Below are 27,934 nucleotides of genomic sequence, written 5' to 3'. Positions count from 1 at the left end.
CATCACTGTACAAACGGAGTATCCAGGGCGCTATCTATCGATAAAGGTGGAGCCATTGAAAAAGGTGGGGGTGAAGCAGCCGCCGAAACACTTCTTCAAGTTCCCCTCCATCTTGATATTCAATCAAGCCTTCCACTCTTTCTATCTGACAACACGATTCGCAATGCATATCTTGGTGAGAACACCTTTTCAGACCTCACTTTCTGCCCTTGCTCAGACACTGATTGTTATTTGGTACCGGCTTTAGGTTGTGAACGACGACGGTCCTCCGTCGAACCAATCGTCGCCCTACATTCATGCTTTCATCCACTCGCTACAGTCGGCTGGGCACGTTGTCTCAGTAGTGCTACCGCATCAGCAACGATCATGGGTCGGTAAAGCTCACACAATTGGCGCCTCCGTCAAGCCGACCTACTTCCGCCCTGGAACGCTCTTTCAAGACGATGGGACTGTCCACGACTTACCGCGAAACGAAGAAGATGGAGATGGAGATGAATGGGTTTTGATTGATTCGATGCCAGCCACCTGTACGCAGCTCGGCCTCTACCACTACTTCCAAGAACGTGGGCCAGTAGATATCGTCGTGTCTGGGCCCAACTACGGCCGGAATACCACAACACTCCTCGCCCTGTCTAGCGGTACAATCGGAGCTGCCATGGAAGCTGCTGTGTGCGGAAAGCGTGCTATCGCACTATCTTACGCCTTCAACTCACGTATTCACGACCCAGCCATCATTGGAGAGGCCTCGCGCCATTCAACTCGATTGATCGAATATCTGTGCAGTAACTGGGCGGAGGGAGTCGATCTCTACACCGTGAATGTGCCTCTTGAGGCTGGTGTCAGCGATACAAAGATCCTGTACACAGAAATGCTTGACAATCGGTGGCCAGGTAGCTGTTTCCAAGCGGTGGATCCTGAAGTGCCCGAGGAGACTCCCGAGGCGCAGGAAAAACGACTGCGCGACCAAGGCGAGAAAGAGGGAACTACACCTTCTGTCCCTGCGGAGGGAACTAATAGAAGGCCATCTCGTATTCAACACAAACATTTCAAGTGGTCGCCTAATTTCCCAGAAGTGTTCAAAGGCGTACAGGTGAGTAAGCCAGGGAATGACGGTTGGGCTGTTAAAGAGGGGTTTACGAGGTTATTTCCCCCATTTTATTTGGACTACTTGCAATGCTATTACAGTATACATGCTAACGTGGACTTGTCTGCAGTGTTACACCTCTGAGGGCGAACTTCATGCGTACACCCGGTATCCAGGGGGAGATCAAGCTGTGAGTGGAATCTTAGCGAGCGAAGTTGAGTTAATGCTTCACGATCTAGGGGATAGTAGATTCTATGCGCTTTATATATATCTTAGCTAAAAGATAGATATTGTGCATGCTTCTTTTGTCCTCCTTTTGATCGCTTGTCCTTGAGGTTCTCTAGTTTCATTTCATTCTGATAATCTAATATCGTGTAGGCCAGGTAATGAAGCTAAGGTCTACTCTCTTGTCGACTGCGATGAGTCCTACGTCCAAAATTTGATGAAACAAGCACTACAAAGCCGTCTGGGAGCAAATCGTTGTCGAGAAGTGTCTTCCTTGTCAGACCTCCCGGATTCTTCCGCGCCCGTTTTCCAGTATCGCGAGTACGAACGCCTGGACTTCGAGCATATCATGATGAACTCCTCCACATCACTCTCGAATGCATATGTCATCCGCAAGGCATTGATCCGCAAACATTACTTGTCCACCACGGTGGCCAGCTGGATCTCGAAACACCCGGGTAGTATTTTGCGAAAACATTTCAAACCCGGGTTCGACTTTGAACTGGACTATGCGGAATTCCTTGATGACGCCTTGCTAGAGGCATACGAATTGCGCGACAGCTTGGAGAAGAATGAGGAGAGACCCGACTCAGAAAAGGAATGGTGGATTCTGAAGCCAGGCATGAGTGATCGTGGACAAGGTATCCGCCTCTTCAACAGCGAGGACCAACTGCGTGAGATATTTGAAGAGTGGGAGGAGGACTCCGATGATGAGAGTGGGTCAGAGCGGCCTGAGGATGATGATGACGATAACAAAGGCGTGGTCACTTCTCAATTGCGCCATTTCATTGCTCAGCCATACATTGACCCCCCTCTTCTCCTCCCGTCTTCATCCAACCGCAAGTTCCATATTCGCACCTATGTTCTCGCTGTGGGATCCTTGAAGGTTTACGTTTTCAAGGAGATGTTGGCCCTGTTCGCTGCAAAGCCTTACTGTCCACCTTGTGAGGACGAAGATGAGGTGGCAGACCTTGCTAGACATCTGACCAACACCTGTTTCCAGGAAGGTGGTAGTTCTAACGAGGGAAGTGTCCAGCGGTTCTGGAAGCTGGATCCTTATGTTCCTGGGCTTAGCATTGACTGGAAAGACCAGATCTATGACCAGATCTGCGGCATCACTGGTGAAGTGTTTGAGGCTGCCGCTAGGGGAATGATGATTCATTTCCAGACGTTGCCCAATGCTTTTGAATTGTTCGGCGTGGACTTTTTGGTGGACAAGGATGGTAGCGCTTGGCTACTTGAGTTGAATGCCTACCCAGACTTTGCCCAAACGGGAGAAGAACTCAAGGAGCTTGTCGTTGGCCGTCTTTTCGAAGAGACCGTCGATGTTGCTGTCAAGCCATTTTTCGGTGACAAGACGTCCGCAGAAGGAACCAGCCACATGCGTCTAGTGGCTGATCTCGACCTTGGTAGGAAATCCTGAAGATGATGAATCTTGTGATATATTGTCACCTACCTGGTCTGTATCAATGGTACATATATTGCAATCTAGGTAGAATATCATAGGAGTTGGCAGCAAAAATGGGTATAGGAGTGCAAAAGTTGGTCTGTTATTTTATTGCGAAGTTATTCACCTATATGGTTGTACATAGCTCTAAAAGTGCTCTTGGATATCATGTTATTAAATAGAAATCTCTTGGATATGTTTGAAGTCATCCCTAATTGCCATTCTTGACTCTTTTTCGTCATGTGAGCCCTTTCTGTTTAGGGAAAGACCGTATCGTTGCTGTCTTCCAAAAAGGGTAACAGCCAGCCCTGTCCTCCTCTCCTCTCCTCTTCTCCTCAGTTTCTCTTCCTTGATTCTCACACAACCCATTGCCCAGTTTGTTTTTGATACCATTCTTTTACGGGCACCTTAACCTATTACTTGCTCGAACTTGCACGTGGTCACTTGCGATTGCTCGAATTGCATGCTACGATCGTCACAATGCCTGATCCCAACGGCCTCAGCCACGGGATCTGGTGGCCTGGGCCTCGTGCAATCGAAGCAGTCCGCTGGTTTTTGCCAATATTGGCTGGTGCCTCTTACTTCCTGCTCGTCAAAGCAAATCCGACTATCAGAGACAATCCAGAAAGAGCACGCAGGACTCTCTCTCAAATCCTCGTTTCATGGCTAATGCTCTTCGTCCTCTTTACTTATGTAGGACAGCCCCCTTCTTGACTTATCGAATTCCTGAGAAGAGTCTTTCAGAAGAGCTAACAAATGAGATATATAGGTATTCGATTCAATTGCACTTTTTTACCTGTCTTTCCCAGAAAATACGGTGGTTCTTGAGGACAGAATCGTGAGAGCCCATACTACCCAAGTTTCAAATAAGATAGATACACGGAGACTAACCCACCATGCCTTCAGGTATTTGCTTTGAGCTCTGTCTTTCTTTGGTTTATATTCACTCTTGACTTCTCTGAACGACGAACTTCTGCATGGTGGTCTTTGAATATGTGCTCATCGATATACCTATTCGCCGAGACTTTCTTCTTTGAATTCTCTCCATCCCTCACGAACCCAAATAAGCACCTGGTCGCTGTCCTCAAGTGTAGTCAAATCATACGCGGGGGGGTTCTTCTGCTTCTATTCGGCCTTGCTGTCGTATACCATATGATACCCGTCCATTGTAGGTGCGACGATGAAGAAGCAAGGCCCCTACTCAGAGACGGAAACAACAGTTCACATGATAACAGCCACTTTGAGCGATTTTATAACGGTAACTATTACGGTTCAATAACTTGGAGTCAGAACACTGCTCCAGAGAACGAAAGACCGAATGAAGGACCTCGGAGTGAATCGATAAAAACCCTAGGTAATATCAAGGTATGCAATCGGGTGAAGAAGCATTTCGAAAGTCAACCCTATCTTACAGATTAATAGTTCCTCGCTCCCTTTTTCTGGCCCCGGGGAAAACCCTTCTTGCGATTGAGATTCGTTGGGGTTGTGATCTGTTTGGCGATTGAACGTATCCTAACTATACTTGTTCCCTTGATGCTGGGGATGATTACAAACATTCTGATCCAGAGTCATGGTACGTTAGCCCAAAATGCAAATTGGGGAAAAGTCAATTGTTTTCAAAGGACAGGAATCTCTTGTTGGGTCTGCTCAGTTGATCATCGTCATTCTAATCTTCGAATAGCGATAGTTCCATGGAGAGAAATTACGTTATTCATTGTGCTCGTCTTTCTGGATTCAGTTGGAGGAGTTGCAGTATTGCGTAAATTTCTATGGCTACCAGTTGAGAGCAACTCGTACCTCAATATCAGTACTGTGGCCTTCGACAAGATCATGGCCTTATCGAGCGAAGACAATAGAGACCCTGATAATATCTGGGAGCCAGTCAGCAGGGGATTGTCCGCTGTATATGTCATTCGTTCCATTCTTTTCCAGATCTTCCCAGTTACCGTTGACCTTTTGCTTGCAGTGGGTGTGATTTACTTTATGTTTGATGCCTACGTGGCATGGATCGTCGCAGTGTCTACCATTATATTCCTCCATTCTTCGAGCAAAATCATCTCCAAGTTGCAAAAAAAGCAGACTCAACTGATAGCCGATATGGAGAAAGAACATAACGTCCTCTGGGAATCGACTTCAAAGTGGCAGACTGCGTCGTACTTCAACCGCATATCATATGAAAAGGACCGATACCGTCTCGCCGTCAAAGATCATATGAGGTCTTCGCATCGATTTTTTCTGTGGTCCTACTTGGATTCGGTTGTACAGTCGTTCCTTTTCACTTTTACCCTCATGGGTATATGCTTCCTGGCAGCCTATCAGACTGTTTGGAGTAACAGACCCATCAGCAGCTTCGTGATGTTACTTAGCTATTGGACACGGTTTTCCAGCCATTATCAAATCTTTGTCAAGGGAGTTTGCGATTTCGCCGTGAGAATTAAAATTGCGGACGAGCTAATTACATTGCTGAAAACCGAAGCTACTGTATCCAACCGCGATGGGGCGAGCCGGTTACTTGTCAATCGAGGTATGGTGGAATTCAGAGATGTTGGCTTCGCCTACGATGCGCAAAACTGGGTCCTGAATGGAATCAGTTTCCAGGCCCTAGCAGGTCAAACAGTAGCGCTCGTTGGAGAAACAGGAGGCGGAAAGTCAACAATTCTGAAACTAATTTTACGCATGTATGACCCAATCCAAGGCACCATTGCAATCGATGGGCAAGACATCCGTGAGGTGAGACTGGATAGTTTGCGTGAGAGTATCGGTGTTGTACCGCAGGATGCAATTATGTTACACGACACTATCATGAACAATATTAGGTACGCCAATTCATCCGCCACGGACGAGCAGGTTTACGAAGTATGCAAAGCCGTCGCCCTCCATGATAAAATTTTATCGTTCCCGAACGGTTACCAAACCCTAGTTGGGGAGCGCGGAGTGAGGCTGTCCGGAGGAGAAGCTCAGAGAGTCGCCATTGCACGAGCAATGATCAAGAATCCACGAATAATCATTCTGGATGAGGCAACAAGCAGTGTTGATAGTCACACGGAATCTCTGGTCCGCAGACGTTTCAGATTTTTTGAAGGGAGAACAACATTCATCATTTCGTATGCAGTATTCGCTTTTCAAATCCGGTGTTCAATACTAACATTTCGCATAGGCATCGTCTCTCGACAGTCGTAAAGGCGGATAAGATACTTGTCCTCCACCATGGAAAGATTGTCGAGCAGGGAACTCATAGCTCGCTGCTAACATTAAACGGCTATTATTCCCGTCTTTGGTCGCGCCAAGCCAGAATGAAGCCATCGACTATAGCCACAGATGAATGTCAGCTTCCGCAGCCAACTATTTCTCTCAGTAAGGGAAAAGGTCGAATCGAGAATGTGAATGGTCTTGCAATGAGTGGTGATCCACAAAGCCCCGCGGATACTGCACCAGTCTTGAAGGTTGGAAAGTTACGTCTCAGAAAGACAGCCGTCCACGCTGATGAAAGGGGTCAAGAAGAAAGCCCTTCAATCGATAGACTTCAAAATCGAAATTCCGAGGCAACAGATATCTTGAAGAGGAACATTTGGAAGCCCGATGCACCAGAGTTTGTCCCTTCCTCCCATAGACAGACCCCTGCCGCAAGATCCAAGAATGTGGCAGTGAAAAAATCTATCGACAATCAACAGTCAAGTGTTACAGGTCATACCCAGATTAACCACCATGGAGAAATGGAAAATCAGTCAGGGAAATCCAATGTTCTGAGGAAAAACGAGAACACAGCGGGATCTTCTGAAAATAACAAAAACGACAGGCTTCAGACTGCACCGGCACACAAAGACCCCGATTCAACGAAGAACAGCAGCAGTAAGCGAATTGCCTCGGTCTTGCAACAGACTACAAATGGGGTAGTCATGGCATATCCCAAAAGGGCGCGAAAGAAACCCAAAGGATCGAAAAGACCAGTTCTGCGCAGAAAGCGCATAGAAAGCGAGCCTGCGGGTATTGGCTTGAGGCCTGAGCCCTATGAGACTTAAGACAATACTTGTTTGTCGAAAGGATGAAGGTAGAAGATATTGACCAAGGATACAGGCTGTGATAAAAAGGGACGGAGATTGTAATGTTGCAAATTTTATTCTGTAGTAGTCCTCAAAAGAATCAATTCAAGATCAAGTATTTATTCAGCTGGCTTCCGTGAAAGATCGAGTCTTCTGTCCATCGACTTAGTTCTAGTGTTGGCATTTACATAAGTAAACAAGCATATCGCATACACGTACAGTTGGGGATAGATTTGTTTCTCCAATGAATGATGGCTCCAGGGATATCTCGACGAGAGCGGCATGATGCCTTGAAAGATGAGAATTAATGCGCTGACAGCTGATTAAACCACCCAGAAGTACCACGTCAGCCAAATCTTTGTTTGGCCAAAGTCTTGAGCCAACCGATTGTTTCATCCTCTTTTTGTCGGTATTGTTGCAACCTTTCCTCTCGCTCCGCTGCTCGAGCACGGAGAATTTCTTCCCTTTTGATTTCGCGTTCATTCTTCTTGCGCCGCTCGCTCTCTTGTGCTTTCTTCAAAGATTCCAACTCATTTTCCCCCAAACCCATCATCTCTTCCTCCGGAACAGCATCCGTGGGAGAACCGCCTCGCCGGGATTCAGCAAAAGCTCGGTTTGCAGCCGCCGTCTCTCTCTGTTTTTCCATGCGTCGCTCGTGTGTACCTGGTTCTGCTCTGGGGGCAATTTCATCTTCTATATGTCGCATCTCGGATCGGTGTGAGCGGACTTCTGTGCGATGTTGCTTTCGTGAATCCTGACGGGCAGAGATTGCGTCCTCTATGGCAGATTCTGGAGTGGAAAAGAGCATCAATGGTTTAGTTCGAAGACGTATGATTATTTTGGTAAGTCCTTACCCTTTCGCAACTGTAAGTCCTGCATTGTGGGAATTGACGGGCCTGACCGGCTCCCAAATGTGTTCGGTTGAGGAAGAGTTGGGCCGTAGTCTTCATCGTCATCGTCATCTTCATGGTCGCTTTCCATTCCATCCTTCATTGCAGGGGCGCCTTGCTCGTAATCTGGAGACGTACGGCGCGGTCGAGCCGCAGAGAAAGGCGCGGATTGCTCTTGTGCATTACTGCGTGCTCTTTCTAAAGTACTTGGGTCATACCATCCTTCTGCAAGTTCTCCGCGGTTCCTATTATGTCAGTCCTTCGTTATGCCGAGGTACAGAATAGAGGTAAAGAACCCTTACCATTTCCGTAAGAAGCTCTTCCACCTCCCCTTGACCTCCTCTTCGTTCAAATCCTCTAGTATAATGCCCTTTTGTATATCTAGATACATGGCGAACATGGGCTCAAAGACAGGCAGATCTCGTTTCGAGAGCTCCCGCGCTTGGTACGGGAGAACAACTGGTGCTGGTGCTGGTGCTGTGTTTGACGGCTCTGGATGTCGTTCGCGTCGATCATGGTGACGGTGATGCCGATGGCCGTGATGGCTGCGATGGTGTCTTCTGCTGTGTCGGTCGCCTCGGTCTGGTGAGCGCTCTCGCTCGCGCTCTCGCGAATGGCTGTCTCGGTCTCGATGGGTACGACGGCGCGAATGACGATGCGAGTGGTTTGGATCCGGCGATTGAGATCGAGACGAGGGTCTATGGCGGTGTGAGGGGCGATCGTGGGTGGGCATTTTTTTTAAATTATTTTTTCCCCACTCGATGTGGTTATCTGTCTCGAATGGATGGAGTTGGAGGAATGATGGAATGTCAATGAAGATGATGAAATGGAAAGACGCCGTGGATCGATGCCAAGATCTAAATCATTTCCTCTTTGGGGACTAGTGCGATCGCTCTACATCGTTGCAGTCGATCAACTCGTCACCTTTAGGCATCCAGGAAAGAGACAAAGAGATATTAATTGAATATATAATTTTACGATTGTACTCGTCAGCTCTAACGCATCTATAACAATTGTCTATCTTGGCGCTGTCAGATAACAGGCAGCAGAAAGGGATATAGATAGGCAAGTAGATTGAATCTCCCATCATCGCAATAAGAATTCACAACAAATATGGCTATCATCAAGATTGAAATTGTCTCCGACGCTGTCTGTCCATGGGTATGTATACAAGACTACTGTATAGGGATATTCACGACTGACGATTAACCATAGTGCTACCTTGGCTATCGACGCCTACAAAAGGCCATCAATCTGTACAAAAAGACCTACCCCGGAGGCTCCCAGGACAATTTCGAGCTGGTTTGGAAGCCGTATTTCTTGAATCCGGATGCCCTCAAAGAGAGTGTGTTGGTTCAAGGTATTTTCTTTCTTTTCTTCCCATTCATTTGAGACTATATGAAGAAGAAATGCTCACTTAAAGAAAGACCGCATGAACTCCCGAATGGGCCCCGAAAAAAGCGCCGAAATACAGAAAACCTTCAGAAGCATCGGAATGAGAGAAGGCATCCTGTTCAAATTTAATGGGTATGTCGGTAACACCAAGCTGTCGCATCAACTGCTTCATCTCGCTAGCTCGAAGCCATTATCGTCCGAGACTTCAACCCAGACTCTGGTTGCGGAGGAGCTGTTTCGGTTCCAGTATGAGCTTGAAAAGGACATTAGTCAGATTGATACCTTGGTTGATATCGGGACTCTGTGTGGTCTGAATGGGGATGAGGTGAGGACGTATCTCGAAGAAGATCGGGGTAGAGTGGAAGTGGAAGAGGAAGAACGGGAGGTGAAGGCGAGTGGGATGAAGGGGGTGCCGCACTACATAATTGGGGGTCAGTATCATCTCGAAGGTGCAGTGGATGTGTCAGATTTTTTTGATATATTTGTTCAGCTGAAGGAAGGAAAGAAGGAAGAGTGAATTATAGACATGGAACTCGAGGTATCATTTTTGGTTTATATAACAATGCTGTCATCGTGGCCATACGAGTACAATCCCCGATCGCGAGCAAATAACTGTAGATCCATTGAAACCCTTTTTGCTTCATTTGTAAATACACTGGGAAGAATGTAAAAAAGGATGCCGCAAACGGAAAAGCAGAAAATAAATTAGTCGTAACAGGTTGTTTAGCTGGCCGGGGCGCTCTGCTGCTCAGAGTTTGTGCTGGGTGTGGTGTCTTCAACAGTGGGAGCTGGGGGTTGTGGTGTGCTCTTGGAACGGTTGGCAGCAGCCATCTGCCAGGCAGGGATAGAAGCAGACCTTCCAAGCTGCGACAGGGGGCTGTTGGAGACAGATCCCGTGCCCTGGTTCGTTGTCGCCGGGGCAGCTCCAGCCGGGGAGGACGGCGAGCTCTGTTCAGTGGGGGTTGCTGTCGCACCATTCGTGGCGGCGGCAGAGGCGGTAGGCAGGTTTGAAGCAGGCACAGGTGTAGTTGCTCCGCCTGTTCTTCCAGAGATAGGGGAACTGGCTCCACCACTGCCACCGAGTCGGTTACCTAGAAGAGTCTTCAGGCTCTTGAGCTCTGTTCCAAGCTCTCTCAACCGGTTCTCGTTGCCTTCGCGGGCTCCTTCCATAGCCTTGGGGATAGCGTCCTTTAATGATTTCACTTCGTCGCTGATCCGGCGTGTTTCATCATCTCTGCGACGAGAAGCCGACTTCAAATCAGTCACAAGGTTCTCAACCTCCCGCAAAGCACTATCCAGTCGTTCCGATCGAGCTTCTTCGGCCGACTTCAGGGCTGCTGTGTCTGTAGAAAGCTGCTCAATTAGAGTAAACGCGCGAGAGAACTGTTCATCGATGTTTTCCTTGTCCTGCTCCAATTGCGGAGGAGTAGGAGGTGAAATCAAGGGCGAAATGTAGCGCTGGAAAATACGTTAATGTAATGTTAATCATGGAGTCGACGACCAAAATACCTTTGTAATGAAATACAGACCATATCCCACACCACCAGTCACTGTCGCCATGATGAACCAGTCACGCCAATCCCTCTTTGGGGGTCTGTATTTGTAAGATTAGTACAACTCTTTCATCTCCGAGGATTCAGTAGTATACTCACTCTGGAGGTGGGGGTTGCCATTGGCCATATGGAGGGTACCCATATCCTTGGGCTGGGGGAGGAGGGGGACGATAGACAGATTGTTGCGGTGGAGAATACCCTTGCGATGAAGGTGCAGCGACAGCGGAGGAGTCTTCCCCTGTCCGGGAGAGGGCGAGGTCAATTTCCTCTTGCGTCAGGTTCTTCGACTGGAGGAATGCGATTCTCTTCTCAACCGGCGACGAAGCTACCGAGGGATCCTGAAGAACTGTTTGAAATTAGACATCATCAACGCAATCTGCAATGTCGTGGGTATAACGCACAAGTAACCTAACAGATAAACCATTTCGTCAGTCAATGTATTGCATATTGGGGTAGATAGATAAGCGGAACATACAGCAGAGGAGACAAGCTCCTCGCGAGCCATGATGACGAGTCCTCCCACTAAATGAAGAAAATATCCTCAATGTACATCCACGGGGGAGCAAAGAAGACAGGGAATGGAGGAATGGATGGATGGATGAACGTGGATGGACAGGAGAGATGGAGAGGAGATGGCCATCGGCACCGAGCGAAATGGACCTCGGGATTGTCGCCCGGCGACTTGCGCAGGCGGAGCTTCCCCAGAGTCTCGTGATTCCCGGCGGAAGGGTTGTTCCGTACCGCCACCGCTTTCTGCTTCGGGACGAAGTGGCATGTCTTGTTTACTTCTTCGTTTTCTCTGTTGTTGCACCGCTCGGGGGTTCGTTTTTTGCTTCGCTTTTGGTGTGCCCGCCTTTCATCACAGCAACTTGTTTGGATTATTGGTTTACTGCTATTAAATTCGAGAGCCCGTTCTTGCGACTCGAATCATACATCTTTTGCTTCAGTCATCACGACAACAGCCGCTGTCGCGGCCCCTCTGAACCATGTCGCATGATACAGGGTTGTTCAGCATCAAGCGCCCCAGAGACGTATGGAAAACCCTTGCTTATGGCCCGTATATCCGCGAAGCTTGTCAGAAGAGATGCTGACATTATTTGTTGCTAATATAGTCAATGGCTATGGGGAGCGCCCTGCCTCAACCTTCATCGGCTTTAAAGCGCACCAGCTCTATCGGATTCCAGAACCCGCCATTTACCTCCCAGCACACCCGATCGATGTCGCTGATGAACTCTGCGAGTCGTCCTCAGCAACCCAATTTCAAGCGGTCCTCATCTGGCGGGTTTGGCGCTGATGCTGGCCTTTCATCTGTCCGTCGATCTGTTTCAAGTAATATCTTCCACTCCGGTGTCGGGGCCGGGCGTCAAAGCTATGCACCAGGATCAATGTCATCCAACTCCGCGTCTCAGAACTTGCAGAGGAGAAGCAGCGTGTTTTCGCGACCATCCATGGGCGTGGGGGCCCATATGGGTGGCCACCAATCTTTCTTCACCCAAGTTCCTACAGCAGCTGGTGTTCCTAGGGATCCACGACCTTTGCGAGACCGATCTTTCCAGGCTAGAATTGGACAGGAGTTGTTGGAGTATCTAACCCATAACAATTTTGAACTGGAGATGAAGCACTCCTTGAGCCAGAATACACTCCGGTCGCCGACACAAAAAGATTTCAACTTCATCTTCCAGTGGCTATACCATCGAATCGATCCGGGCTACAAGTTTCAAAAGGCAATGGATGCTGAAGTACCTCCAATCTTGAAACAGCTGCGTTATCCCTACGAAAAGGGTATCACAAAATCCCAGATTGCAGCAGTCGGCGGGCAAAACTGGTCTACATTCCTTGGTATGCTGCATTGGCTAATGCAACTAGCGCAAATGATGGATCGTTTTCTCTTGGGAGAGTATGATGAGGCTTGTGCGGAGATGGGCGTGGACGTCTCAGGGGACCGTATCATCTTCCGCTTCCTGACTGGAGCGTACCACGACTGGTTACAAGGCGGTGAGGATGAAGATGACGATACAGCTGGGCAAAGGCTTGTTCCCCATGTCGAAGCGATGGCCCAGGAATTTGAAAGAGGAAACGAGAAGTATGTTCAAGAGATGGAATCTTTGGAAGCCGAAAATAGGGCACTACGCGATCAAATTGAAGAGATGGAGAAGAATGCTCCCGACATGGCCAAGCTGGACAAGCATTTCCGCATTCTCGAGGATGACAAGAGGAAATTTGAGGATTACAACCAGAATGTCCAAGGCAAGATCGAAAAGTACGAACATCGAAACAAGTTCTTGGACGATGAGATTAGCAAGACCGAGGCAGATCTTCAAGCGGCGGAGGAAGAGCGAACTAGTCTGCAGGCCAGTGTTGACAGACAGGGCATCACCATTCAGGACATTGATCGTATGAATACGGAACGAGAGCGGCTTCAGAAGAGTCTCGAAGACACCATGGGCCGACTGGAGGAAGCGCACTCGCGGGTCATGGAAAAGGAGGCTGAAGCCAGTCAGAAATTGGAAGATCTGGAACAGATTGTAAAAGCCTACAATACTCTTGGCTATCAAAACAGTCTGATTCCTTCCTCGGCCGTCAACGCGAAAGGTCAGGAATTTGAACTTGGGCTCAACGTCAACGAGAACAACTTTTCCGCATCACAGATCGGTGGAATGCCCAACAGGATTTCTCCCGAGGGAGATCGACTTCTGGCAGAACCGTTCACTGGGTATCACCCTGCTCATTTGCTGAATCTGGATCTCAGAGGAGTTGTTCGCAGCAGCCTTCAGTCACTACGGAAGGAAGTCAACGAACGCCGGAAACAGGCTATCGACGATGACCTGGAACGTCGTAACCTCCTAGACAATATCAAGGAAGCTATGGACGAGAAGCGCAGCGAAGTTGAGGCATTGGAACACAGACGACGGGCGGCAGAGGAGGAATTTGAACGAACGAAAGAGATCACAACCACGCAGAAGCTCGCGTCAGATGCGCAGATCGAGAAGATGGAGAAAGAGTTGGCCAAGATGCGCGCGACATTAAGCGAAAGCGTTCAGCTGATGGAGCAGCGAGAGATGAACACCAACATCGAATACGAACAACTAACTCTTCGGGCCAACGCACTGCGGGAAGAGCTGCACACAAATGTGGAGAGCATGCTGAATGACGTGATCCGATTCAAGGTCCACGTTCAAAAGGGCCTGGAAGACTACGAGAGTTTCGTCGTTGACGAGGTAGAGCAAGAGCTTGGGGGAGAAATGCAGCTTGCCGAAGACTATGAATACGAAGAGAACTAGAAAGTTCGCACTTTGTGATGGTGTTTCGTGTCATGACTGATGATTGCGCTAAGTTGAGTTCATTGTTTTCGGCTGTATGAGCCCACACATTGGTATATGTATTTCCTTGATGCTACTGGAGTGATTGGTGGGATCGTGTTTTTTTTCTCTGTTTTTATTGGGAAACTTGTGTTTGGTGATGGCAATGGCGCTCTGGCAGCTGGGCTCTTGCTGATTTGATTATGATCCCTATACCTTTTGAAATTGTTGATAGTCAATTCGAGTATATACTTTTGGTTGTTTCTGCTCCACTGAATTTCTCCCTGGACAGCACAATCCCAACGAGCTGTATTGCTCTACCGTCAGGCTCTTTTGCTGATAATCCTCAAAGATGGATGCAGTTGGAGCTGTGGATGTTGTAGATATGCGCGCACTCTGATTGGCCGGCTGGCGGTGCTGACTAAGTGGAGCTGCTCCTTCTCGTCCTCCGGCGATGATTTTATTTTCTTCCTCTTTTCTCCAATTCTCCAGTCGATCATCACCACAAACTCTTTGTGTCTTTGGACAGGGGACTTCCACATTTCTTCTACGAATTCCGTGAAATGTGTACCTGTGAATGATGAGATATGCGCCACACACGTCCCTCCGACCCCATCGAGATTTGGATTCCTCTTCCGCAGGTCTTGTCTGCTAGATCCTCCGCCGTGTCATGAAAAAGTGCCTGTGTCCAGGTCGTCTGCCGTATCTGGGCCACCATTCTTCCCCGTTACATCACCCAGCTATCTCCGCTCGTCGTTTACTGAGACCTTCGCTCTGTCGAGGAATCCCGAGCTGGAGAACCTCCCCGGGCCGGCGACAATGGAGTCGCCAGTTCTCCGCCGGGTCCCCGGCCCTCGCCGACCGCTTGTCGCTGCGCCGATACTTTCGAGGTGAATTGTCGAATTGTCCGGTCGTGGGATCACGGCAGAAAGACCCCAATGCATGGATTCCGCTTCTGGAGAAACATCTCCCTCCGTCGTTGCGGAATAACCCCGAAGACGCCGTCGCCGTAGAACCTGAGTCGGACACACTCGGGGAGAAACACGCACAGGGGTATGAACTGGCTACACTTTTATATCAAGCGAGAAATAGTGCAAATCTGGATCTTCTCGCCCATCTCGGTTTCCGGTTGAATAGATGGCCTGCTGTACATGCACTCTTCAGCCAGTTACTGGATGCCGCAGAGGCTCTCCACAAAGAGTCCGTATCTGTTCGCCCTCCTTCAAGCCTTGATTGGGGCCTGAAGTCGGGTATTTCTCTTGATGCGCTCACCCGTGCTCCTACTGAGCCTGGGGCTGTCGAAGTCACACGGAATTCGCAGAGCCTATGTTTTGATGAATTGACAGAGCGGCCTTTTGCTGGAGACCTTGCGTTGCGCTTCATGGCAGAAGTATGGCAGAGTCTTGGGTCCATTGTTTTGGAAGCATCAGAGTTGTCACCAAATGAGTCGAAGCTGGCCATGTCTTATGTCTTTCAGCTTCTAGCTCGTTTGCATCATTCGGGAGCCATCTCAGACAAAGTTTACCAATACGCTCCTCCAGATAGCGTCGAGGCACCATTTCGTCCTCCGGGTATGCATTTACTGTCAATCCACATAATGAGCGTCCTGTCCGACGCGGCTTGGCTGGTACATGAGGCCGAAGTTGCTGCCAAAGCTGCTGCTGCGGGTGAGGAATCTCCATATGTCCCCTTGAAAATGGGTGTGCGAGAACTGGGCCCAGAAATCTGGCTGGAACTTATCCTCTGGTGCTGTATTGAGCATGGACATGTCAGAGAAGGGCTATGGCTATTAGAGCGAATGAAGGAGCGGACAGGTGACTTGACATGGAATTTTCAAAGCTGGAGGCCTCTGCTTAAACACCCTGAGCTTGTACGGAAAACAAACATAGACTTGGAGGAAGTCTGGCGTCGCCCTGATCATGCCACGACCGACACATCACCAAAAAAGCGCAATTCTCCTTCTCCTTTCCACGGACTGGGGAAGCGAATGATCAGTGTCGAAGTCGCTGCTTCGCTACGGGATAGCCTTGTAAACTTGGTTTATCTGGGACTAGGCTTTCGCGGGCTTTCTCCAACTGCTCTTCTGCAACATGTTTCTCGTCTTGACTCTCTCATGGCACCTACCAGCGTGAATAATGAAAAGTTTCAACCAACAACCAAAGCATCTAATTCATTTACCGCCCGTGTCATTCAATCAGGAGGCTTAGACCCTGAGGTGGACCCGCAAGCATTCGAACGACTACTTCGTTTCCACCCCCATGTCGTACCGCCTTGGGATGCAGACTTGCCTATCGTTCAAGAGGATCTGGAACAGACAACGCCTATACAACTTTACCATGAGACATCCGCCTTGGCTGGCCTGATCGAATACAACATCCGCTTCTATTCCTCTCAGCGGCAATCCGGGGCTGCCTTCGACACACTTGCCTGGCTACAAGAGGTGGTTGATTCGAGCAAGTTGCAGCGGATCAATCAGTTCTTCCAGCATTTGAACAGTTCTCATAAAGATGATCAACCATCTTTTGACTTCCGTGAATCTGTTTCCAGCAGGTTCTTTGAGTCTTCACTGCCACAACTGTCCAGTGTCACCTTTGCAGAATTGCTTGACCTAGCCACTGCATCACGAGCGTTTCCATTTGGTGAATGGTTGCTTTTCTCTAATGACGTGGACGGTCCCCCCATTCATCCCGATTCCTATGGGAACCAAGCTCTAGCACCATCCATTCTCCGATTTGCAGTTGCCACGAAAAACACCCCCCTCTGCAACCGAGTAATCGCGTCTCTTTCCCAGCCCCTGTCCTCGAACACTTTGCGGGCGTTGCTGAACTTCCGAATCGTCATGGGCGATTGGGATCGAGTGGTCATGATGCTCAATTACCTCCGCGACTACCGGTTGAAGTCATGGAGTCACAGTAATGTCACCACCCTGGCAGGTGCCATTCTCAGAATGGACCGGGCCCTTCAGCGTGAATCCGATCCAGCCAATGTAGAGAGGAGGGAAAAATCCTTAGCCCAAGCAAAGGACATCCTTCTCCGAATCTTCAACGGCGAATTCAGCGAGCTGTCCTCCCGCATGTCTGGAAACAAGTTCCAACAACACGCGCTCCTCGGCCTCCACCGCATCTTCATGTCCATTCCCGGCCCTCTCCGCGATCTCGCCCAGCAAGTCAACCTCACCTACAAACCCACCACCTCCCACAATGCAGTCCCCTACATCCCCACCATCTCCTTCCACAACCTCCTTTCCGCCGTCGTCGACGTCCACGGCAGCGCCGCTGGCAAAAAGATGTGGCAACGCTGGTGTCTCGATCCTATGTCTCCCGCAGGCCGTCGCCTCCACGAAGGCGGCGTGTCCCGATTATACCTATTCAAAGAACGAGACCCTAAACGCGGCGACCCACACTTCGACGCAGCATGGTTCAAACAACTCCGCAAGCGAGCCACCATCCCCAACCTCAACACCGTCCGCATCATCGCCCAAACAGCCGTGAAGGAATATAATCAAGACCAGGCCCGGAAACTCACCGATCCGAAATCCAGTGAGACCCAGACACTGTCTTCACCGGGCACCGAATCCGGCCAGACACCAGAAGAAGTGTTGACTTTCTGCGTCCAGCAGTTCAAGACCCTTCGTCTTCCAGACGAGGAGATTGAGCGTGAAACGCAGGGGCATTTGAGTCGGATGAAGACGGAGGGGTTGTTGAACCGGAGGTTATGGAAGAAGGGTATTGTCGCTTGATTGTTCTTTGTATAAGACACTAACTACTACGCTACTATTGAGTCGCTATCTGTACTATATATCTACTTGTCATATCACGTTAACAGAATATATACCCCATATTTAGACCCATTAGGATTTCATTGTATACTTCTTTCTCTTGGAACTATTAACAGTATATTCAATGACATGTAAATTGTCGTCTATAAGTAGTCCGTGTAAATAACAAGGACCAAAAGCCATGATAGTCCAACCCATTCAGGCCTAGATATCATGACCCATCCATACACCAAATCCAATCTGTGATGTGGTTGAAATGAAAAAAAGCAAGACAGAAGACACCAAAACTCCATCCAACCACCCATAATCCATCTACCGAACCTGATCCTGATTGAACCCTGAACTTGAAAAAAAGACATGGCCTTCCCATCCCATTCCATTCCATCCCATATGTATGCACCACTGATTTAAACAAAGAATAATTTGGGAGAAAACAATATACCTGTTGAAACTTAAGTGATGACTGAAATGCTCATAGGTATACGCAAAAGACAAAGAAAAAGGGGGATTGAAAAAGAATGTGTCAGCAGAAAAGAAGATAAGCTTGTTAGTATCCTGATAATGATTTAAAGAAAAGAAGAAAAGAACAGAGTAAATAGGTCAATAGATCAGTTTCTCCATGGCTGTTGGTCCCATGGTTCTTCCTCTGTAGAAGTAGGGAAAAAGGACCGGATGAATTCCCCACTGATAGGGTCGTAAGGGAAGTAGACGTCACCTCCAGCAGGTATCTCAGCATGAGATATAGGCACAAAGTCACCTGCTGACAGCCCTGGGTATTCCGGGAGAGTCGGGTTGAGTTGACACGCATCGTGCGGCTGGGTTTCGCAGGCTGCATTCTGGGATAGAGGGATGCCCGTCGAGTTAAAGTTCGACTGCCTGGAGTCCAAAACGTTAGTGTCGATGGGTCGATTGGGTTTTGACTCATAGACAAACATAGGCATGTCGCTTATGTCGTAGTTCATTCCAATAGCGATCCGTCTGAGATTGCTATCACACAGTTGCCAGGCCCGACGGGACGCAACACTCGACATGGACATGGAATACAGCCAGCGGATCGCCTTCTTGGCTACAAGAAGAATTTCGTTCTCATGCTCCGGCATATGGATGCTGCCAAATGACAACTCGAGGAGAAGAACAGTTGCAGCCTGCATGAGGTAGTGCAACACGCACCACCAAGGGCATATCTGGTAAAGCTGGATAGCGTTTGGCTCATCCGGAACCAGGTCCAACATTTTCATGGCAGATTCCAAAGAAATCACCGCCATTTCATGGCTGAAAGTTGACTTCTCGTTAGGTCCTGCCTGGCCAGCATCGCGGCGACAAAGGCACGGACGTCCGAGTGTAATCCGCGCACTATAGTAATGCAATGCCAGGAAGACCTTGCCACGAAGAATGTCTGGATCTGCATCCCTCTTGCGTACGAAATCAAACGACTCCGGAAGACTCGAGTACCAGAGGTCAATTCTAGCCCTCAACTCTCCGATGCGATTCTCAATGTGTGCCCATGGCGTCATGGCGCAGTCCGGTGAATACACCCGATTCACGATTTCCTGGCTGACGACTGTGAGATCAGCATAATAAGTGTAACACAATGCCATGGATGGCGGCAAGCTCTTCAGCCACGAGACGTCCCGTGGATTGTCAGTTGACTTGGCGGTTCTACCATCTAGCGGGTTCAAGGACGTTTGGCGGACACAGGAACTTGCCAGCACAGTTCCGACATATTTCTCGCGAAGTTCCATGTCAGCAAGGAGTTCAACTGCCATTGGTCCTTGCATTTGGTCTTCTTCAAAGGGAAGGGGCAAAGGAGTGGTGCAAACACCATCCAGAATGCAGGTTGATCTTCCGGTCATTATTCCAAGCATATGCTCAAAGGTATACAAGCACCACCAGACGAGATAGCGTGCCTCTTTTGATACACCGGAAATTGATACTCCGGTATTCTTCATGTTAATACCGAGAGTAATTGCAGAGCGCACGGCTAGGGCTGCAATCCTCCACGCTCTAAAACATCATTAGACTCTTTCAACGCAGATCCAAACTCGGACATCCTTACCTATTGATTTGATCGGACGCAAGCAGGTAGAATGAAATCAAACCTTCGACCTGTACCTGCTGGAGATCAGGATGGCTGAATAGCACGTCTCCGTTCATACTGAGAATGCGGGCCCGGGTCAAGTACACCAGGTGATCCTGTTCATCGCCACGCCACGGCGCCTGTGTCAAGTGGGCATGTTTTGAAGAAATGGCGAAAATCATATTCAAAATAGCCAGCCACTTATCACCAGGCCGAGCGGAGCTTTCGAAGAAAGTTTTGTACTGCGCACAGAAAAGACTTCGACCGATGATGGGGAAGAACGGATGAACCGTCGTGAGATAGTCATCGAAGAGCTTATCTGCCAGCTCGCGGGGCGGCATCCAGTACACGTTCACAGGCCCGGGCACAGAGATATCCATGTCATCCAGATGGTAGTTCACTGAATGAAGAGCGAAGTCGCCTTCAGGCTCGGCTTCAAACGTCCCTGGCTGTTTCCGGGCACGCTGCTCGGCCTCTTTTCGCAATCTCTGCATCCATGTGACCTCTGAATTCTTTCCCATATATCCCGTAGCCCTGGTACTCTCTGTTCGATTGAGGTCTTCTTCGACCCGGTCAATAGCGTCTAGCGAGCCAATCGATGAAGGGGATGATGGTTCATACTGGTCCATACAGTCATCTTGAGGCGTTACCGAATTTGACTGAGGGTCAGCTGAAGAGCTATCGCCTTCGGAATGCTATTCAACGTTAGATTGACGAGAAATAAAGACAAAGCAAAGGAATGCAGCCGAACCCTATCAAGCAAGTTCTTAATCCGATCCGACATTCGACCATCAACCACATGACCAAGCTCTTTCAACAAGTTTTCGAATTCGTCAGCTTTCAAAGTAAGCTTCTGCAATTGACTATTCCAAATGCATATCAGTCAAAGATCCTTATATCCAATAACCAACAAGAGTGAAAAACGGAAGAACAAACCTCTTCGTCCTCTCCCTCCACGACACCGGATACCGACACGAAACCCTCAACTCCTTGCACTGTCTGCAAATCGGCGTATCGCCACTACATTTCGTCTTGCGATGGCGACACGATTCACACGCCCGCGGAACTCGACGGTTGTACCGCGGGGCGGCGCTCGATCGCTGGCGGGGGATCGCAACCTTGGTATTCGTGATGAGTTGTTTCTTATTCACGGCCGGCGGAGGCGTCGAGGACGAACTGATTCCATTTGGCATTTCCGTCGATGTGCCTGGCAGGGAGGGGAGATTCGAAGTGGGGAGAATGTTGAGATCGCGCTCGGCTTGTTGGATGGGCATTTCACCCCGCGACGGGAAGCCGTCGTGCTGCGGGAGATTGGAGGGGGTTTCCATGGCGGGACGGCAATGATTCCTGACGCAAATATAAATGAAAGTACACGAAGCGCAAAAAAAAAAAAAAAAAAAAAAACGTAGTGAATGACAAAATAGAGATGGAACAGCGCGAGTATTCGAGTGCCGATGGCCAGGTCTAGAAAAAAAAAGATCGCAGACCGTTTAGTGTTAGTTTTGATACACTAGGAAATCGGGTGCGCAGCGAAATGCATCCAGGCCCGTGTAACAATCATGGTGCAGAAAGAAGAAATTGAGAAGCAACGGAACGCTGCAGCACAACAGTTCCAGATGAAAGAGAACGTGCTTCTGATGTTTTGACGGTGGCAAATTCAAGGGGTAATGGAGAGAGATGGAGGAAGAAAAGGCGAGATGAGATGAATTGACCGGCTCGTCAACGGCTGATTAGATAAGCCCCGCACCGATAAGAATGGGTCGGTTTATTGCGTGCCTTGGGATAGAGCCATGTTTGGCTTTGGAGGCTTTGAATCGCATTGTTCTCCTGCTGATGGGTCACGATGACGAGTGTTGAGTCAGTGGCTGATGATGATCAGATCGATTGAGATGGAATAACATCATCAACCATTACAATATCAACTACGAATGAAAGACATCTACTGTGTTAAAATTGAAGATTGAATCTTGAAGCATTATTGAGATTGAGTCAAGACCCACAGGCGCTAAACATACATGACAGACATCCATAGACATGAGCAGATCAAAATCTTTTCCTCCCATTCTTTTTTGTCCCTGACTTCTTTCTCATCACGGTATCGTATATTCTTTCTTCTCGTTTGATATCTTTTTTTTTCTCGACCGTGGCAAAATAATAACAAGGAAAAACGTCAACCATCTTTAGGTCTCTTTTCTCCCACAATCCTAGCCTGAGGAACACCTTTTAAAACAAAGGAAATAACAAAGGAAATCGACAAAGGAAATAACAAAAAAAAAAAACACAAAATAGATACAGAACCCAAACAACAGCGCGGGAAAAAAAGGTATATATACAAGAAGCCCCGTCGGCAAAAAAAAGGGTAAAGCAAGACGGGGCAAGACGCGGAAAGCGAGCATTAGATAGACATGTACAAGATTAAACAGAAAACGCAAGGGTAAAATGCGCGTAAGGATCAATGGTACAATCAGTAAATCGAGATCGAGTTTGCAAGCAAACTTGTCGAGTCGAGAGTGGAGATGAACAGAGTTCAAAGACGAATGCAGATGGCTCAAACCCCAGAAGTGACGCCGTATCCCCTTCTATAACATGGAATCATCAAGAACAGAACCTCGATACACCAGATCGATCAACGGCGAATGTATCGAGTTGGTTTTCCTGACGAGATTGCGTTTAGATTTCTCCAAACATCTCGTCAAGTTCATCGACCTCCACGGTCTCCGGGTTCTGCATCTCTCTCCATGGGTCGAAGACCATGTCAACATCGGGTTTGAAAGTCGGTCTTGTTCCGAGAGACAGCTTATCCTCGTGGTCAACCAGATCCGACATCTTCATGTCGACATCTGGCAGTCCGCTGTTCAACATGTCGATCGACCGTTTTAAAGAAGAGACGGAAGCCACGGGGTCTTCGGGCAAGCTGATCAGAGGCGCAGTCACGATGCTGTCAATGGGCTCCTCGGGGTCCATACCGGCATCCGAGGCGACACTCGTGCCAGACGAGAGCGAGGATGCGACCGAGGTAAGAGACGGAGAAGGCGAGGTGCCAAAGAGAGCAGCAACTGCGGCTTCGTCACCAGTCTGTTCCTGCTCATGAGAGGTAACATGCGAAAAGTAGTCGCCATATTCATCATCAGACATGCGGTCACTGCTAATGGAAGATGAAAGCGGGCTGTCGTCTTCGGAAGAGTTGGAGACAACCATGCTGCCATCTTCCATCGCGCTAAGCCCCTCTGAAATGGCGGACAGACCGGCTCCCATTTGGGTGGTCTTTTGCTCCGAGGCCCGCTCGCGAACGGCACTGGCGGTCTGGGTGAACTCCTTCTCATCACCCTCGAGCGGCGGAGAGGCGGCACGATTCGAGTGCATCAGGCGCGCCGAGTTGTGGTGATCAGAAAAGTCCTGGCCGTGCCTTGCGGAGCCACCAGGGCCAGCGCGACCGTTCAAACCCATGTGTTCATCCTCAAAATCCGGTGACGACAGGTCGACTTCGGGACTAGGGGAACGTTGGCGCGTGTACGCGTCCTCCTCGTCCTGGTCGACACTGGACACACTGGGGGTAATGTGCTTGCCATCGACACTCGGGATAATCACATCATCCGAGTTCTCTGGAAGCGGTTGGCGAGGTAATGTTGTGAGGTAGTAGTACACTTTGCGAGGATGAATGGGGATAAGCTCCTTGGCGATGGGGCAGGGAGCCAGAGCAGTCCAAGGACGCTTCATATACGCGCTCAGGCGCGAAGAAAGAAGAGCGGCGGGGTTGGCAGAACTAAAGCGACAACCGTTAGCGATAGATCGATCAGATGTAACAAAGACAAACATACTTTGCGACGTTCTCGTTGAGAGTGACGAGAACGGCAGCCAGCTCCTTGACCAGATGGGGACGGTTGCCCGTGCTCTCCAGCTGCTCAATCACCCCAACCACAATGTCATCGTTGATACCCTCAGTATCGATCTTGGGCGCGACAGCATCGGTAGGCGAAGGTGGCGGCGTATGCTCGAAAGCGCCGCGCCGACGCACGGCAGCAGCCAAATGCTCCTTGACGTTGTTGGAAGACGAGGTGGGGGAGACAGAGCGTTCTGGCGATAATGAGATGGAGTCGTGCGACCTCTTTACTTTTTTAGACGGAGGCAGTTGATCGTCCGTCGCAAGCGGCTTGGAGGCGGAAGGCGAACGACGGGAAGAGTTGGGGAGGTGAATACCCAGCGACGGAAGCGACAACGACTTTCGACGGGTATTATAAGGCATGATGTGATATAGAAGGAAAGTGTAGTAGAAATAAATAGCAATAATAAGATAGTACTAATAACAGAACAATAAAACAGGAGGTAGATAGTAATAACAGGAGGGGGAGGTGAGAAGAGGGAAGGGAAGGGAAGGGGAGTGAGTATTAGGGGAGGGAATAATAGTAAGGTGAGGATGTCTGTAAGAGTAAGTAAAGGTAAAGGGGGAGGGGGGAAAGTAATGGGATGGAGGAGAGGAAGAGAGAGAGAGAGAGAGAGAGAAAGACAGAAGAACAGACGAAGAAGATACAGCCGGGGCGACGGCAGGAAACAGACCAGATTCAATTAAACAATAATCAGATCATGTTCGTTGGTTGGCTGGAGCAGAGGCAGCCTGAGGAATCAATGGGGTTTTGGTTTTTTTTTTTTTCTTTTTTTTCTTTTTAGCAGATTCGATTTGAAATGGCAAAAAGAGAAAAAATGAATAGGTAGGCGGGTTTTTTGGACGGTCGCTTATTGGCTGTGAGGCAAAATGGGGCTGTTTGATTTTTGTTGGTTTTTTTTTTTTTTTTTTTTTTTTTAATTTTCCTTTTCCAAGAATGTATGGAACGGACAGTAACGACGGACGATGGATGTCTTCCGAACAATTTCCATTATTCCATTTTTATTCCTTTTTCCCTATTTTTCATGTTTGTTTTTATTTTATTTTTTTCATCCACACCTCCATCGCATCAAACAGAAACTAAAAAAAACCCACTACTGTCTGGTAGTCACGTCGCAACAAGTAAACAACACCCAATTTTTTCTACACCGCCGTGAGACTCCTGGGATCTCAGTACTAGGGGGGCCGACAACTGCAGCTGCAGGGATTTATTGAGAACGGAGAACGGGAGATGTCGTACTAGCGGATGTAGATTACAGGCGGTCAGGCTGGCCCGAATTACCACTAACCACCAAACTAGTAATCACCGAAAAAGATGGGAGGCAAAAAAAAGTACTTCATACGGGACGACGGGTGGATGCCATGTGTCTATGACGACCGGTATGGATCTGGGGGGGAGATGATTGGTTGAGGCGTTTGCGATCATTGGATTCTGCATGGCTGCAGATGTAGGCAGCCAGCAACGGAGACTCCATACATACAGTACTATGTACTTATACCTAAGGTAGTACTCGTAGGCTACTATGTACTATATTATTATTCATATGATCTCACCTCATTCTACTATTCAACTCTCTATATATAACAGGAATAATAATAAAGTCAGCTACTTATCCTCGGCAGACCCAAACACCCACATCAAGTCGAGCTGAAAATTCCACAGAAACAGGGCTAGAAAACAAACGGAGCACGCTAAACCTAGTAGCCAATCAGTGCCCGCAGAGCTGCCCACCCGGTAAGACGGTTCCAAAGGAAAATCGTTCCTAGCGTCGCCGTTTGAGAGGTCTTTTGGCCAATGATATATCAGGAGGTGGGTCTACTAGCAGCTGGACCCAGGAATCCAATCGGATGGGGCAGAAGAAACGCCGGAGGGGATTAGGAAAGACGAGTCGAGCTAGCAGAAAAGAGGAAAGCAGTCGATTGTTTGTTGCCACTGGGTGACTAGAAGTGACAGGTCGATTCTACAGAGTAGACTACAGACTACAGATCTATTCAGATCTATGAGATGATAGATAGATAGATAGATAGATAGTAAAGAGTGGATAGATGAGTAGACAGAATAAAGTAACAATAACAAAGAATGTAAATGCTTGTCCATCCATAATCCATCTACATGCTTCTACAGTAAATAATAGGCCAGCAAGGGATATCAAGCACAAACAGGCCTCATTCCTGTTTGCCCCTTGTCTGTTGCCAGGACAGTCTCCTACTACCTATGATTGACAGGTTAAATGCAAGAGGTAATTTATGTATGCCTCCGGTTCATCCCTGCAGTCCATTTTGATAGGCCTCTTCCAGCCGGAATCCAACATGCATCCGCCCTCTGACACTTGTTCTATCTTCTATGGTGTCTTCATTCATCTTTGAGATACTATTATCATATGATATATCTATTATATTCGATGTATGTATATCTGCAGTTTTTCTGCAGGGGATAGATTATTACCTACCTGTACTCTTTGTATCCTCCGCTGTACACGAACCCCGCATGCATAACGCCATGTTGACGTTTATCAACCTTTTGATCTCCTTACTCCTCACATAGTACAGCCTATACAGAAGATACTGAATAATGGCTCATGATGAATGGGTGAACTATGGTCTGTTCTTCCCGTGGTTGCGATCGTCGCGATATCCATGTGGGGTTGGTATAGGGGCAAAAGACGTCATGATATCCTTTTACCTTCAAAGCCCTTTGTCCCTACAAACTCTCCATATATTGTAAGACGTCACCAGATCCACTTGTACGAGTAACTTTCTCATAATTATGATATACAGTATTAATACACCAATAGCAGTCGGCCTACCTCGAAGTACTTGGCCGCAATACATATCGCCATGTCGTCCCAAAATGCCATCGTTTCTCCTCGACTATCTCCAACCCACTCTCCTTCACTATCGCTCCTATATCTCGGTTCCACCAACACCCATGTCGGTCCGCATGCGCTGGTGCCAGATTGTCCAGGATATCATTCAACCACCCGTAGTGCGAACGCCCATGCTCCAGTAGTAGAATCCGCCCCTTCTCCGGCTCCGTAATCGAGCCCAGATGGCGAAGCGTCCCCGCAGGGTCTGGCATCGAGCAGAGCCCCATGGTCTGCACAACTGTATCGTAGCAACATCCCCTCGACGACGACGAAGGAGGCGCACCATCTACCCGCCCCGCGTCCTGAGCCCGGAAAGCCACCTTCTCATACCCCGGGTGCAGTTTCTCAAACTTCTCGCGTGTAATCGCGACCATCTCCGGGCTGAGATCGACAAACGTCACTGACCTGCAGCCCCGCGTACTTGCCCGTCCTTCTTCATCGTATCCCCTCCTTTCCCCTAGCTCGTAGTACTCCAAGTTACGTCCTGTGCCGCAGCTGACCTCCAGCACGTCGCCGCGCGCCAACGCGATGAGATTCGCGCGCTTCGTCCCCATGCGCATCGTCTTCTCGGACAGCTCCACGTCTGCGTCAAAGGTCCGAGCCGTTTGGTTGTACCGGCTTGATACATCCTTGGGCACGTCCATGGATTGCGATTCAGATACTTCTCGTCTGTACGCCGCGTAGAGAAAGCCGCAGTACGCGCTCATCCCGAGCACGCCCACCCCTAGGAACGTCATCATCTTAGGAGACATTCGACTGGGCTCTGGTGTTGGTTTGATGTTTGTTAGATGCGGGTTGGCCCGTTTTGGGAGAGCAGGTTTACTAGTCATGTTAGACAGACATATCAATCGTATGGGATATATCGTCGACACTCACTGTAAACTCTCTGCGACGGGATTTTTGCCCGTTCTCTGTGTGCCGGTGACAGGCACTTTGGCCTTTTTCAGCGCTGCCCTTCCTGTCCTCGAGGCACTCATATTGAGATGAGATGGTTGGGACCGATATCAATTCAAAGATATCAAGTCAAAAGGCAGAGGAACGATCCCGAAGAAGTGATCCGATATCAAAATATTTATTCGGCTGGTTGTCCCAGCATAAATCGCGAATTAACCCAGCAAGCCAATAAAACAAAGCAATTGAAAACAATAACTCCACCTTCCACCCTCAACCCAAACAATGAATTGTCGAAGGATCTTCTAGAATGTTTCCAACCCGTGGATGTTGGAGATTCGGGCAAATCCAGCTCTCAAAGCCAAAAGCCGAGCGAATTGGCCGTTATCGGATCTGCGACCCGAAAGTGTGACTTGTCGGTGATTGAGATATGGGGTAATTTCTCTTTCTTCTTACACTGCACAAAGAGAGAAGAAACTGGCTCGAGAGAGCCTCAATTGATTTTCTG

At 48.7% G+C, this 27,934-nt stretch overlaps 11 protein-coding genes across 11 annotated transcripts; 5 read left to right on the top strand and 6 right to left on the bottom strand.

Annotated features, from left to right (window-relative positions):
* The first annotated feature begins 113 nt into the window (after positions 1-113).
* On the top strand, positions 114-2,950 carry ASPWEDRAFT_36879 (putative acid phosphatase). Its single transcript, XM_040834563.1, has 4 exons — positions 114-175; positions 248-1,140; positions 1,215-1,274; positions 1,463-2,950. The coding sequence occupies exons 1-4, from the start codon at positions 164-166 to the stop codon at positions 2,730-2,732; spliced, it is 2,235 nt and encodes a 744-aa protein (XP_040692828.1). The 5' UTR covers positions 114-163; the 3' UTR covers positions 2,733-2,950.
* A 286-nt stretch (positions 2,951-3,236) lies between these two features.
* On the top strand, positions 3,237-6,921 carry ASPWEDRAFT_180589 (uncharacterized protein; the record flags this gene model as incomplete). Its single annotated transcript, XM_040831846.1, has 5 exons — positions 3,237-3,449; positions 4,047-4,121; positions 4,179-4,329; positions 4,438-5,860; positions 5,914-6,921. The coding sequence occupies 5 exons, from the start codon at positions 3,237-3,239 to the stop codon at positions 6,773-6,775; spliced, it is 2,724 nt and encodes a 907-aa protein (XP_040692827.1). The 3' UTR covers positions 6,776-6,921.
* A 221-nt stretch (positions 6,922-7,142) lies between these two features.
* ASPWEDRAFT_25004 (uncharacterized protein) lies at positions 7,143-8,419 on the bottom strand (the record flags this gene model as incomplete). Its single annotated transcript, XM_040832684.1, has 3 exons — positions 7,143-7,585; positions 7,651-7,931; positions 7,989-8,419. 3 exons carry the CDS (start codon positions 8,417-8,419, stop codon positions 7,143-7,145), a joined length of 1,155 nt encoding a protein of 384 aa, XP_040692826.1.
* A 380-nt stretch (positions 8,420-8,799) lies between these two features.
* On the top strand, positions 8,800-9,598 carry ASPWEDRAFT_105524 (DsbA family oxidoreductase; the record flags this gene model as incomplete). Its single annotated transcript, XM_040827733.1, has 3 exons — positions 8,800-8,847; positions 8,902-9,046; positions 9,114-9,598. 3 exons carry the CDS (start codon positions 8,800-8,802, stop codon positions 9,596-9,598), a joined length of 678 nt encoding a protein of 225 aa, XP_040692825.1.
* Positions 9,599-9,804: 206 nt separating this feature from the next.
* Positions 9,805-11,139, bottom strand: pex14 (putative peroxisomal membrane anchor protein (Pex14); the record flags this gene model as incomplete). The annotated part of the gene is made up of 5 exons (XM_040830382.1): positions 9,805-10,539; positions 10,591-10,675; positions 10,734-10,980; positions 11,036-11,042; positions 11,110-11,139. The coding sequence occupies 5 exons, from the start codon at positions 11,137-11,139 to the stop codon at positions 9,805-9,807; spliced, it is 1,104 nt and encodes a 367-aa protein (XP_040692824.1).
* Positions 11,140-11,620: 481 nt separating this feature from the next.
* Positions 11,621-13,915, top strand: ASPWEDRAFT_169006 (kinetochore-associated Ndc80 complex subunit NDC80; the record flags this gene model as incomplete). The annotated part of the gene is made up of 2 exons (XM_040830381.1): positions 11,621-11,665; positions 11,747-13,915. 2 exons carry the CDS (start codon positions 11,621-11,623, stop codon positions 13,913-13,915), a joined length of 2,214 nt encoding a protein of 737 aa, XP_040692823.1.
* Positions 13,916-14,603: 688 nt separating this feature from the next.
* ASPWEDRAFT_103693 (uncharacterized protein) lies at positions 14,604-17,672 on the top strand (the record flags this gene model as incomplete). The annotated part of the gene is made up of 2 exons (XM_040827586.1): positions 14,604-17,472; positions 17,527-17,672. The coding sequence occupies 2 exons, from the start codon at positions 14,604-14,606 to the stop codon at positions 17,670-17,672; spliced, it is 3,015 nt and encodes a 1,004-aa protein (XP_040692822.1).
* Positions 17,673-17,763: 91 nt separating this feature from the next.
* Positions 17,764-18,205, bottom strand: ASPWEDRAFT_357263 (uncharacterized protein). Its single transcript, XM_040834285.1, has one exon. The coding sequence runs from the start codon at positions 18,089-18,091 to the stop codon at positions 17,855-17,857; it is 237 nt and encodes a 78-aa protein (XP_040692821.1). The 5' UTR covers positions 18,092-18,205; the 3' UTR covers positions 17,764-17,854.
* A 114-nt stretch (positions 18,206-18,319) lies between these two features.
* ASPWEDRAFT_169004 (uncharacterized protein) lies at positions 18,320-21,116 on the bottom strand (the record flags this gene model as incomplete). The annotated part of the gene is made up of 4 exons (XM_040830380.1): positions 18,320-19,715; positions 19,768-20,483; positions 20,540-20,651; positions 20,725-21,116. 4 exons carry the CDS (start codon positions 21,114-21,116, stop codon positions 18,320-18,322), a joined length of 2,616 nt encoding a protein of 871 aa, XP_040692820.1.
* A 1,342-nt stretch (positions 21,117-22,458) lies between these two features.
* On the bottom strand, positions 22,459-24,031 carry ASPWEDRAFT_49197 (uncharacterized protein; the record flags this gene model as incomplete). The annotated part of the gene is made up of 2 exons (XM_040837233.1): positions 22,459-23,551; positions 23,607-24,031. 2 exons carry the CDS (start codon positions 24,029-24,031, stop codon positions 22,459-22,461), a joined length of 1,518 nt encoding a protein of 505 aa, XP_040692819.1.
* Positions 24,032-26,395: 2,364 nt separating this feature from the next.
* ASPWEDRAFT_36871 (class I SAM-dependent methyltransferase) lies at positions 26,396-27,799 on the bottom strand. The gene is made up of 2 exons (XM_040834562.1): positions 27,412-27,799; positions 26,396-27,357 (listed from the first exon to the last, which is right to left on the bottom strand). The coding sequence occupies exons 1-2, from the start codon at positions 27,510-27,512 to the stop codon at positions 26,472-26,474; spliced, it is 987 nt and encodes a 328-aa protein (XP_040692818.1). The 5' UTR covers positions 27,513-27,799; the 3' UTR covers positions 26,396-26,471.
* Positions 27,800-27,934: the final 135 nt, after the last annotated feature.

This window comes from Aspergillus wentii (assembly GCF_001890725.1).
Source record: "Aspergillus wentii DTO 134E9 unplaced genomic scaffold ASPWEscaffold_2, whole genome shotgun sequence".
NCBI lineage: Eukaryota > Fungi > Ascomycota > Eurotiomycetes > Eurotiales > Aspergillaceae > Aspergillus > Aspergillus wentii.
The sequence above is the reverse complement of the archived record's forward strand: the minus strand, read 5'-3'. Positions and strand labels throughout refer to the sequence as shown.